The sequence below is a fragment of the Otolemur garnettii genome, unplaced genomic scaffold, assembly GCF_000181295.1.
Source record: "Otolemur garnettii isolate 467f Iridium unplaced genomic scaffold, OtoGar3 scaffold00013, whole genome shotgun sequence".
Classification (NCBI taxonomy): Eukaryota; Metazoa; Chordata; class Mammalia; order Primates; family Galagidae; genus Otolemur; species Otolemur garnettii.
The window spans coordinates 29,165,856-29,177,248 of NW_003852408.1; the positions used below are offsets into that span (position 1 = coordinate 29,165,856).

The window sequence follows — 11,393 nt, forward strand, 5'->3', positions numbered from 1 at the left end:
AAAAAAAAAAAAAAAATCTTCCAATGTCTTCTTTTAGCTTATAGGTCAAAGTCCAAATTCTTAGGATAATTACCAAGCCCTTTCCAATCTGGCCCCTGCCTATCCTTCCAGGTTAATCTTCAGTGATGGCCCGCCACAAAGCCAATGTTCTAGCTTCCCTGAATAATTTATCTGCTTGGTATATTACCAAACACACTCACTTTCCTATTCTTCTGCATCTGGTTCCTTTGTCTGGAAAGTCTTTCCCCCATTGGTCACCTGGAGAAAGCCAGCTTCCTCCAGTCATCTATCTCTTTCATCTTGGAGATCAAGCCCATGTCTCTTCCTCTCAAAACCATTCCTAAACGCCCCCAATTAAGGGAGGCTTCCCCCCATCATTCTTAAAGTTCCCCAGGGGATATAATATTCCCATGTTGTACTATTTATTTCTTTCCCTTTCTAAACTATATTCTTTGAAGTCAGGTATTAATGTCTCTGTTATTTCTTAATCTTTCCATTCCTAGAACCTAACATTCAATAAATATTTGGTGAATGAATGTGAAGTTGATGCTTAGATGAAAAGTAAAAATGAAATAAATTTACCAAACCTTATTCTTAAAATGTAGAAGTAACTCAAGTGAGTCCATTTGTATGTCCTGCTCTATGCTTTACAGAGATAGATGATGGTGCCAGGGGCCCTGGCCATGAAAGTGAAAAAAGACTCTCTGGTTTGAGCCATTTCCGTGATATTTGGCACCTCACAGCCTCTTTTCTTCTTAAACTGGGAAGGAAGATAGCAGAGTTTTACTTTCCATTTATTTCTTTTTAACATTAAAAACATTGTGTATTTTTTAAATTAATAAATAAAATCGTATAGACTTTCAGGGTTTTACTTTAGAAAAAATATTTTTTACCTGCTTTTAACTCACTTGCAATTTTTCCTGTTCTTAATGACTTTGAAATCATCTGCTCCCCCCTCGATAAAAACTAATAATTGACACCAAATAAATTAAAGATGAGAAAACTAAAAATAAATGTAGAAACTAGAGGCAACTATTAATGAAGATCAAAGTGGCTGTGTATCTAAATTAATTTCACTGACTGATTTGGGGGACGGGTTAATAAAGATGTTAATAGTAACTCCCCAGGAGCTTTCGGCAGCGCTCCAGAAGTGAGACAGTAATGAGCCCAATCGAGGTTCATAGACGCAGCGAACGCCAGTGGCTTCATTAGCTGCAGCGAGGGAGGCTGCTGGAGTCCCAGAGTAGGGACTCCACTCAGATTAAGTTCTGAAACATGTCACCAAGCTCACAGATTCTAAAAGCAAGTCTGGGAAGAAAGACATAATCATTTAGAAATGGACTCGGAAACATGTTATTAGCTGGTCCACAGTTTGGGGCATTGTTTGAATTATCAGATTGTTATATTTGCCCTTTGATACACACAATTGGAAGGTAAAGTGGAATATTGCTATGAATACCACCTTGGAGTCCAACAGGCCTGGATATTCTGGGTCACCCCCACTTCCCCACATGACCCTAGGCAAGACACACGCCTCTCAAAGCCTCAGCTCTAAAATCTATAGAGTAAGGATGGATGACAACATTGCCCCTATCTGATCTGGCTGTTGTGACTCAAAGTGAAATCTTATATGCAAACTACCTAACTCATAGTGTTCAATCAATAGTAGTTGTCATTACTCAGTAATAAGGTGAATCATAACGTGTATGTTCTTTCTTGGCAAAGCCAACAGAATAAGAACTTCTAGAATCCTGGGGGATGCAACTGGAACTAGAACCCAGATTTTCTAACTCCTAGCCATGAATTTCATGTGTTGAATATTAGAAGCACCAGGTTTGCTCTATAGAAAACTTCAGCACCCTTTCTACTGTGCCAAGCTTGGGCAAAATTAAATAGCACTAGTGCTGCCTGTGTTTAGCAGCCCTTACTGGATACCCATTATGTAGCCTGTGGATAACTAAGGTTCTTCCAGGAAAGGACCCTGTGGGCACAAGATGGACAGACATCCCACTGCGGGTCCGGTGTGGGAAAAGAATGGTTCCGTTACCAGATAAGCACGGCCTTAACAAGTGCTCAAATCGAGTTAGGTAGGGGTTTGACAACTAAGAGTCAGCTCTTAGGAGGAACAGATTCAGGTAAGGTTTAGGCCAAGCAAGTAAAAAAAAGTCAGTTGTGGTGGCTGGAGGTGTGCCTGACATCGAGAAAGAGGACAAGATTTCTAAGGACCTACATAAAAAGAAACAGACACGGCGTCAGTTGTCACACACCTGTCATTAGTTCTGAACTGTGGCAAGTCACTGCACAGCTGACCTTCCACTTGTGTGAAAAACAGAATGGGAACTAACTTGTGTTGAGCACCTACTACAAGTTATAGCAGATGCAGTTCAGTAATTTCACTGATTTCTCAGAACCACCCTGAAAAATGAGACCAAGGGACCCAATGTAATTAATGAAAGGAGAACAAGGTTTGGATGAAGATCTGACCCATTTCCCATCAGAACTCTGCATGGGCCTGGGAGCAAGCCTCTGTTTCTTTATCTGCAGAATTAGCTACTTGATCTAGCACTGATCATGGCAATTATGTATGTTTTGTGCCTGGCACATCGAGAATACACACAGACACACACACACACACACAGACACACACACACACACATTTTTTTTTGAGACAGTTTCACTCTGTTGCCCAGGCTAGAGTGCTGTGGCATCAGACTAGCTCACAGCAACCTCAAACTCTTGGGCTCAAGTGATCCTCCTGCCTCAGCCTCTGGAGTAGCTGGGACTACACGTACCCACTATGACCCCTAGCTAGTTTTTCTATTTTTAGTAGAGACAAAGTCTTTCATACTTAGGCTGGTCTTGGACTCCTCAGTTTAAGCAATTCTCCTTCATTGGCCTTTCAGAGTGCTAGGATTACAGGCGTGAGCCACCATGCCTGGGCAAGGGAACACTTTTAAAATGATAGGATTTCTTCCATTTTGCAGATTAGGAAACGGAAATAGGTAACTTCCTCACGTTCCCTCGGATAGTAAAAGGGGGGAGCTCAGACTACAGTCCCATATAAAAGTTGATGCCCACAGGCAAGCTGCTGAATAACTAACTCGCTTAGCTGATGTGCATCTTAGCTTGTGTTCACAGCTAACACATGGAAACTTGCTCAGAACCCTTCTAGCCCAACACATAATAGTCTTTATCATCCGAATGGGGACAAGGATCATTTTAGATTTTAATCATCATTTGTCCCATAGTGGTGTCAGATGCAGTAAAACTCTCACACTAGATTTAAGGTTAAAATAAGACACGGCTAGAGTGAGGCTGCTTTGATGCAACACAATGCCATCTGCTATCACTATGCCAGCCCTGTTTCTTGCTTCCACCTGCTGGTCAGAAGTTGTTAAAGCAAGTATGTTGAAAAACTGCTGGGCATGCTTGGCCTGTCGCTTACAGTACATCTGATTCTGGTCCCTGTGGGGCTTTTAGTACTGCTTTCCTGCCTTTTGATTTCCACTAAGTTCCTCCAGTGGAAAAACTTCCCATGTGCAGTGTTCTTTCCTCAGACTGAAAGAACCAGGATAATCCCGGATGCTTCCCTGCAGCTGAACTAATGTCACAAATCAGGCATGATTTTCAGCAGATATTTCTTTAAAAGTTTGAAGGCCTCTGTGGACTCCCTTCCCTTCTCTATGGGAGCAAGCATCAAAGAGACAGGCCTAAAATGCTTTGCACGCACATCAGGAACTAATTGCCAATTTGGCAAATGCATTGACTAATGTCATGCACTGTTATTTCTAAATCCTCTCCTGTCCTTGACCCCCAGTATCTAGATGTAAACTTGGAACCATTAGTGGAGAAGGATAAAGTCTTCTGGTGCCTCAAATGGAATTGAGAGGGATTTAAACTCAGTGCTTTTGAGTGTGGTGAAATGAACCCAGCAGTACATTAATGCTAGGATTTGAGCTCACACAGCGTGAGCGCTTTCAGAAACTGTGTTTAAGGAAGCAAACAGAGCTGCGACAGACCCTTTCAGTGGAGCAAAAGGAGTTGGATGAAACAATCAGTGACACATTAAAACCCACAACTGGGCTGCAATCATGTGGGCAGGGAAAAAAAGTTTCTGTTTATTGCAGGATCTTTGCATCTAATGAGATGGTGACTGGACAACCTCCAGAGAAGTAAGGGCTCTGTTTACTTTAGCTGAGAAATGTCTAAATATTTAGTTGATTCTCTTAAAAGCCCTACACGATTCTGTAGCAAACTGGTCTCTGAGGTATGATCTTATCAATTTCATATTAACGTTGGAAAATGTATTTAAAGAGAATTTGGAAAAGAAAAATCAGAAAATATGATTAAAAGTACAAATGTTAGCTTTTTTCCTCTCTCAGAATTGACTAATTTTAGTTTCCTTCAAATCCTTAGTTTGGGACCAATACCTTGGTAATTAATATCTTCTCTTAATTGGTTCTAAACAGTTCTCTACTTATACGTAGGCTTTATTCCTATTACTTCTGATGGTGAAAAAGAAACCATAGGGTCTGGCACTGCACAGGTGGCCCCAACATATTTGAGGCTCCAAAGGGGGGTGACTCCCAAGGACATTTTGATGGGAGTGGTGGTGGGGGGACTAAGAAGGCTGGAGAAACTTTGTAAAGATACCTACAGGAAAATCATCTTTTAATTTCACACTGCTATCTTGCAGATTTTAGCCAAGGTGAACGTCCAGTTTGCTCTAAGCTTCTGGGATCTTCTGGGCCACAAATCCAGTTTATCCCAGATATGGCAACAATTAGAGCTTTCCCCTTTCCTGACTTTCTGAAGTGGACCCTCCCCTCCAAGCAGGGCCACTCTGCATTATTGCTTCCTATGGGCTGTGATTAAGGAGCACCACACTCCCTGCCCTCCCCCACTGCAGGAGGCCTGTGCAGCCCAGTCCCGGCCAGCTTGATTAATGTGTCTTGGCTAATTGTGTGAAAGACCGCAGCCCTTTAGCAAGTGTGACCAGTTTATTGTTCAGCCAATCGGGGTGCCTCAGTTAGCATGTGAAAAGGAGGTGTGTTGCCCAGGGAGGGTGAGTGTTCTGGCGGCTGAGTCAAAGGAGGAACGTTTTGGGGGGTCACAGAGCAACACCCACTTCTTTGAGGGGATGTTACTATGCTCTACTAAACCTGTAAACCTCTTACTCAAAGCACTTCTTTTCTCCTCCTTCTTTTTTCAAGATTTTTTTTTCCCATGGTGCAAGCAGGCAAGACACTGGCTACTCTGCAGATGGAGTTCACGTTCCAGGGTCTTTAATATTTCACTTTTATATTTCTGTTAGAGAATGATCCTGCTGAGAGTCTGGGAATCCGTGCTCGTCAGAACCCCCTCACTGACACTTGGATATATTGCTCTGAAAGCTATCCCAGGAGAAAAGATTAAACAAAAAAAAGCGCCTACTTTTCAAAGCCTACTTCTCAATCTGCCCACATCAAAATAAGACAACTGGCCCTTTGAAGTAGAGGACACAGAGTTCTCAGCCAGCTTGCTTAAAATGGGGACTGGGTGAGAAGGAAGGGAAGGAAGGAAGGAAGGAAGGAAGAGAGGGAGGAAGGGAGGGAGGAACAAATGAATGAACTAGGTTCCAAAACTGATACAACTCTCTTACCTTGCCTAGATTTAATTAGGCATAAAAGTCTGAACTGAAGGCTAGGAAACCTACAACATTATTCATCAGAGCTCAAGAAAACCAGTTAACTGGTCAGAGAAACCTGTCCACTTGCATCAGCACCAGGTGATTTTTAAAAAACCTGTATAGACAGAAACATTGTTGTCCTCCTAGAACCTAGACAAATTTCAGACAAGGCCTAGAAATGGCAGAGTGGGCATGGACAGACACTGAACAGACCTCCCAAGTTCTGAACAATTAGGTTCCCTCAAAATTGCACTGACTGAGTTCAAAATTTGAGGGCTCTTATGACTACCAAGAATGAAAAGAAAAGGAATGGAAATCTTATCCAGAATGGTGTTGACAACAGTTCTCATCTGGGACATTTTTTGGTTCCCATCGCATCTTCCGTATCACTTAATTATTGGGGTCACGTGTGCGGAAGCAGCAGCAGTAGCAGCTTGGGCAGGGGTATGGGATGGAAAATGGCTCAAAAGAGACTTATGTCCACATAAGAAGATGTTCCCGGAGCACAGAGGTTGATGACCCTTTTAAAACACAGTCCTTAGGACTGAGTTATCAATAGTGCTGATCCCGCGCACACAAGATATGCTGGGCTTCTAAGATTTCCAAATGCAGAGTTAGACATCTTGGCTATGGCCAAGGTTATAGCTCCCTTCCTTCCATAAGCTCAGTCACATGCTTCCCACACCTGTGAAAGCTGGCCTCACAGAAGAGCACCCCAGGAGCAGGGAGAACAGGGAGCACTGGTGAAAGAGTGTGGGTGAATGAACATAAACCCCAACTCTAGAGATCCAAGAATGTGCCGTGTCCATCCACTCAGCTCCAGCACATGCCACAGAGCCTGGCAGATAGTAGGTGCTTGAACATTCTCGACTTATTTAAATTAAACTGAATTTTTACAAGAATAAAAAACAATGCAGAATATGAGCCCTTTTAATGTTAGGCCTGGAGAATTTTCTTCATAAATAGAAAAATTGCACATTATTTTGAAATGATGGCAAAATAGAAATGTGATCTATTTCGCTCTGTTTGATTGGAACACAGTTATCTTGTTTAGCACAGAATCTGGCAGGGAAGCACTTTGGCCAAGTTTCTGTTATCACTTTCTCACCAAGACCTTCTATGTTAAGGATCACTTTATTGGCCGGAGCAATCTGAAACCCAAATGTCTGAAGTCTGAGGAGCAGCATAAGCTCACTAAGGCAGATTTGTATTGACGTCATGCAAATTGTTTCCTATGACCCATGTGGGACCCTAAACTTCTGGTGACATCCATATTATGAAGCTGAGGGATAAAGAGGAGCAGAATGGACAGGGAGAACACAGGCAGGGTGGGAGAACCGGGTTCTCCTAGAAACCACAGCAGCTGGAGACAGGAGCCACTGACTGGAACACAGTTTCCACAGAAGCGTGCTCTTCTTCCTGTCTCAGACCAGTGGAAGCAGGCACTACTCTAATGCCCTGGGGCATTTTTCTCAGGTGCTAAACTATAGCAAAATAGTTACAAATCATAAACTATTTATAAATAACTCTAAGGCCATTTAGTAATGAAGAGGACCATTCACAAAGCAGCTGAAAGGATCTTACAGTTAGTCTTTAGCTCTCTGTAAGGATTTCATAATCCTGGCTGGTTTGAGATACCTGATCCTTGTGGAGAGCTGTTGGAGCAAAAGTATGTATTTATTTATTTTTTTGGACCGAGTCTCACTTTGTCGCCCTAGGTAGAGTGCTATGGCACCCTAGCTCACAGCAACCTCAAACTCTTGGGCTCAAGTTATTCTCTTGCCTCAGCCTCCCGATTAGCTGGGACTACAGGTGGCCACCACAATGCCCAGCTATTTTTAGAGACAGGATCTAGCTCTAGCTCAGGCTGGTCTCGAACTTGTGAGCTCAGGCGATCTGCCCACCTCGTCCTCCCCGAGTGTTGGGATTACTGAGCAAAAGTATTTTGATGCTGGAGAAAAGAAGGAAAAGTCCCAGCTCTCTGTGTCTTTTATTTCCTTCTTAATCACCTTTGTTTAAAATAGCATTAATTATGTTAGGATTTAATCACCTTTTTAATCTCCCTATGATTTCTAGCCTTCACGAAACCCTTCCAGGATAATCTCATTTCAAAGTTAGCAATGACAGCAATTTGGGAATGTCATTTTTTAGTGATGAGACAAGGTAAGACTATGAAGATTAGACAATCTGGCCTGGAGCACGTTCACCCTAATCTATCTCATCTATATCTACACCCATCTACGTTCCCTTTAATCCTGCCAGTGAGAGTCTGGCTTTGGCACCGCCTTTATTTGCATCTTCATCTTCTAATTTGGTCCTTCATCCCATCGGGGGTGTCCAATTTGCTGCCCTGGGCTGCATGCTGATCTTGTGAGGACATTTTTTGCTTTCCTATGGTGTCAGATATCATGAAAAGTATGCACAGACCTTTTTTTTGCTAATCAGCTTGCATTAGTGCTCGTGTATTTGATGTGTGCTCCAAGACAACTTTTATTCTTCCAATGTGCAGCATAGAAAAAAAAGGTTGGACATCTCCGTGTGCAGCTCATTGCTTGTCTCCTCTCTCCTAAGTTTCAATGCCCTTAAGCAACTACTGAGTAATATGATCCCTCTGGTGGCAACTTCTCCAAGAGTTCCACCATGGACAACACCCCCAACCTTTTCAAATCCACCCCCGTGAACCAGTCTTGGAGGACTAAACATGACAGAAAATCACTGTCAGGTCTTGAGGCAGCAGATGAACTCTTGGTAAGTATAATCCAAAGATATCTTACCTGGTCCGTCCTACCTAGCAAGTCTCTACCTCCCCTCTGTTGCATTAGCTTTCTTTCTTTTTATTTTTCTTAATTTTTTTTTTTTTAAGAGACAGGTTCTCATTACATTCCCTAGACTGGCTTGAACTCTTGGGCTCAAGCTGTGCTCCCAACTCAGCATCCCAAGTAGCTGGGGATACAGGTGCTCATCACTGTACCCAGCCAGCTTTTCTGTTGATACTTTATGAGGTTAAGTGATCTAGGAAAAAATTCATAATAGTTACTGGGCTCAAAAGTGAGATCATTCTTTTGAGTTATTCTGTTAAGCTAGTAGGTGCTTGAAAATAAATATGGAATCCACAGTAACAGTTATTTCAAATTCTCTTTGGATTCATGGTTATGATTTATAGAGTTGGGGAACTAACCCAACCTTAGTTAGTATTTCAATGTCCTCTTAATACAAGATCTGGCAATTAAGTTCTTGAACTCACCTTAGAAAAAGTGCTGCATACCTCACTGCTGAATATCACTATGGTCACTTTTGAAGTCCTCCCCTTGGGAAGCTGGACACTGATGGCAGTGCCTAGTTCACCATTCAAAGCAATTTTGGAACTCTTTTTCTGGAATGGACATTAAAGCTGTTGTCATATTACCCTTGATGTCCTGAAATGGCCATCAAAATGTCTTCCTTTCAATATTTCTTCTATCTTCAGATGTAAAGAAAGAAGTCATTGGGGGCCAGATCAGGTGAGTAGAGAGAGTGTTCCAATATTTGTTTACTGGTTAAAAACTCCCTCATAAACAACACTGTGTAAGCTGGAGCACTGTCTTGATGTAATGGCCATGAGTTGTTGGCCAAGATTTTCAGTTAAGATTTTCCAGTTTCTCTGTTGATGTTTACTTAGTCTGCTATGCTTCTCACAGTCAGCCGATGAATCTGACGCATGATCTGACAAATTGTGCAATGTTTTTGTCAGTTCTGTTTGTTACTGGCTGCCCTGACCTTTCTTCATCAGTAATATTTTCTCTCCCCTCAGAAAAATGTTTAATCCCTTTGTAAACTGCCATTTTCTTCATGGCTTTAAATCACAAACTTGGATTAACATGTCCCTGATTTCACTTCCACTCTTGCCAAGTTTAACAAGAAATTTACAAATGTTTGCTTGTTGCTCTCATTCAAGCTTCAATATTGTCTCCGAGGGCACACAAAAACACACAACAATAATAATGAATGCCGCTCTGCGGAACACCACCACATGTCAACATGAACACGGATATATGAAGGTTATGAAACCTCACTGAGCTGTCTGTACAAAGCTGCCAATATAGATACATGGTGGCGAGTTATGAACTTAATTGTCAGACCTCATGCAAAGATTAGGGAATATATGAAACTGGTAATTTATCTCCACCTATTTTTGCTGTTAATTTCACAATACCCTGTTAGTGTAGCCAATGTTTTCCTTACTTTACTAATTCTTAGCGCATTCAGAAACTTAGATCAATATTACCTGGATTGTAGTTAGGTAGCTTGGAGACTCCAGGCCAGGTATCTTCTGTAGGGACTCCCAACACCTGCACAAAGACAAAGAAAGATGAACAAAGCTGAGGAGGGAGACAGGTGGATGGAGCATGTACAGAGATGGAGAGAACAGACCAGAGAGGAACAAGGAAGAATTAGATGTATGTTACATCACACCAGCTGATGGCTCCAAGGAAGAAATTCGGTCTTTCCAACATTTGTAGTTTCTTAGGCAAGACTGTAATGTATTCCTATGGTCCTGGGCCTAGGTACTCACTAACTCACTTGTAATTCTGAGGACAGCATACGGCCTTGCTTAAAGTTATATTCTCATCACTAAATATTTCTTATGTGGTCACCAGGCATTACAATGACACATTGGGAATTAGGGATATAAAGAAGCAAGAGTGACTATCCTTTTGCTTAATACCAGATGACTGTATGTATAGAGGGTGCCAAAAAGGTATAAGCATTTTAAGAAAGGAAGAAAAACTGTATTAAAATTATAATACTCAATATATGTTGATAATGAAAGATAAATGCAAGTCATCCTGAGCACCTCTTGTGTTTGCAGAAGTCAACATGACTTGAGTATTACAAATTTGATACTGTTTTGTCCTTCCTTAAAAGGTGTACATTTTTTTTGGCACCCTCCTGTATCTGACAGGAGAAGCCTGACAGCTTAAATTATGCCCCAGTGTGGGCATTTAGCTGTTCCCTGACATGCTCAGATTAAAACAGATTCAGATTATTGAGCTTCAGGCAGTGGAATCCTGGCTAAAGATGACCTCAAGCCTAACTGTAGTCCTTTCTATCAAATTCATCTCATCTGCTTGTTTTCTCAGTGTCCAGCAGCTTGGAATTTGGTATTTTGTTTTTCATTGGTGGATTGTAATGGTAACAACATCACTTTAAAAAAAGCTGGCCTATGCTTTGGATTACCAAATTGAAACTCTAGTTTTTAATTAAGATACATGAAAATAAAAGTCTTTTGGAGGACAAAGCCAAAACAGTTCAGATTTCAGATGGAGCTATCTGTCACCATTATTTTCCTGGCAGACATTATGTTACCATTCTTTTAAGACAGTCATAAAAGCACATAGACCAGCGATTCTCAACCTTCCTACTGCTGCAGCCCTTTAATACAGTTCTGGTGGATCGCGACCCACAGGTTGAGAACCGCTGCTGTAGACAGTTATATCTGCAAGCGAGAATAACACTGTTTTTGTGAAATCCTAATAAAACACCAGTAGCTTTCATTATACCACTATAACAAATAACTTTTCTCAGAAGCATCTCTCACAGCGTCTGGTGAATCTATCCACTTTAGTGCTGAATATCATGCCTACCCGATTGGTACAACAGGAAGTCAACTGCCCAACAATGACTGAATATAATCAATGAAGAATCCAAAATCTCTCCCCCTTTTTTTTTTTTTTTTTTTTTTTTT

The 11,393-nt window shown here is 41.6% G+C and overlaps 1 protein-coding gene across 2 annotated transcripts in view; it reads right to left on the bottom strand.

Annotated features, from left to right (window-relative positions):
• Nucleotides 1-11,393, bottom strand: part of CDK15 (cyclin dependent kinase 15) — a 79,338-nt gene that overhangs the window by 25,320 nt on the left and 42,625 nt on the right. For both annotated transcript variants that reach the window (XM_003785033.1, XM_003785032.1), the window contains exon 10: nt 9,933-9,996. In XM_003785033.1, coding sequence (XP_003785081.1) covers nt 9,933-9,996 — 64 coding nt within the window. The remainder of the gene's footprint in view (nt 1-9,932; nt 9,997-11,393) is intronic.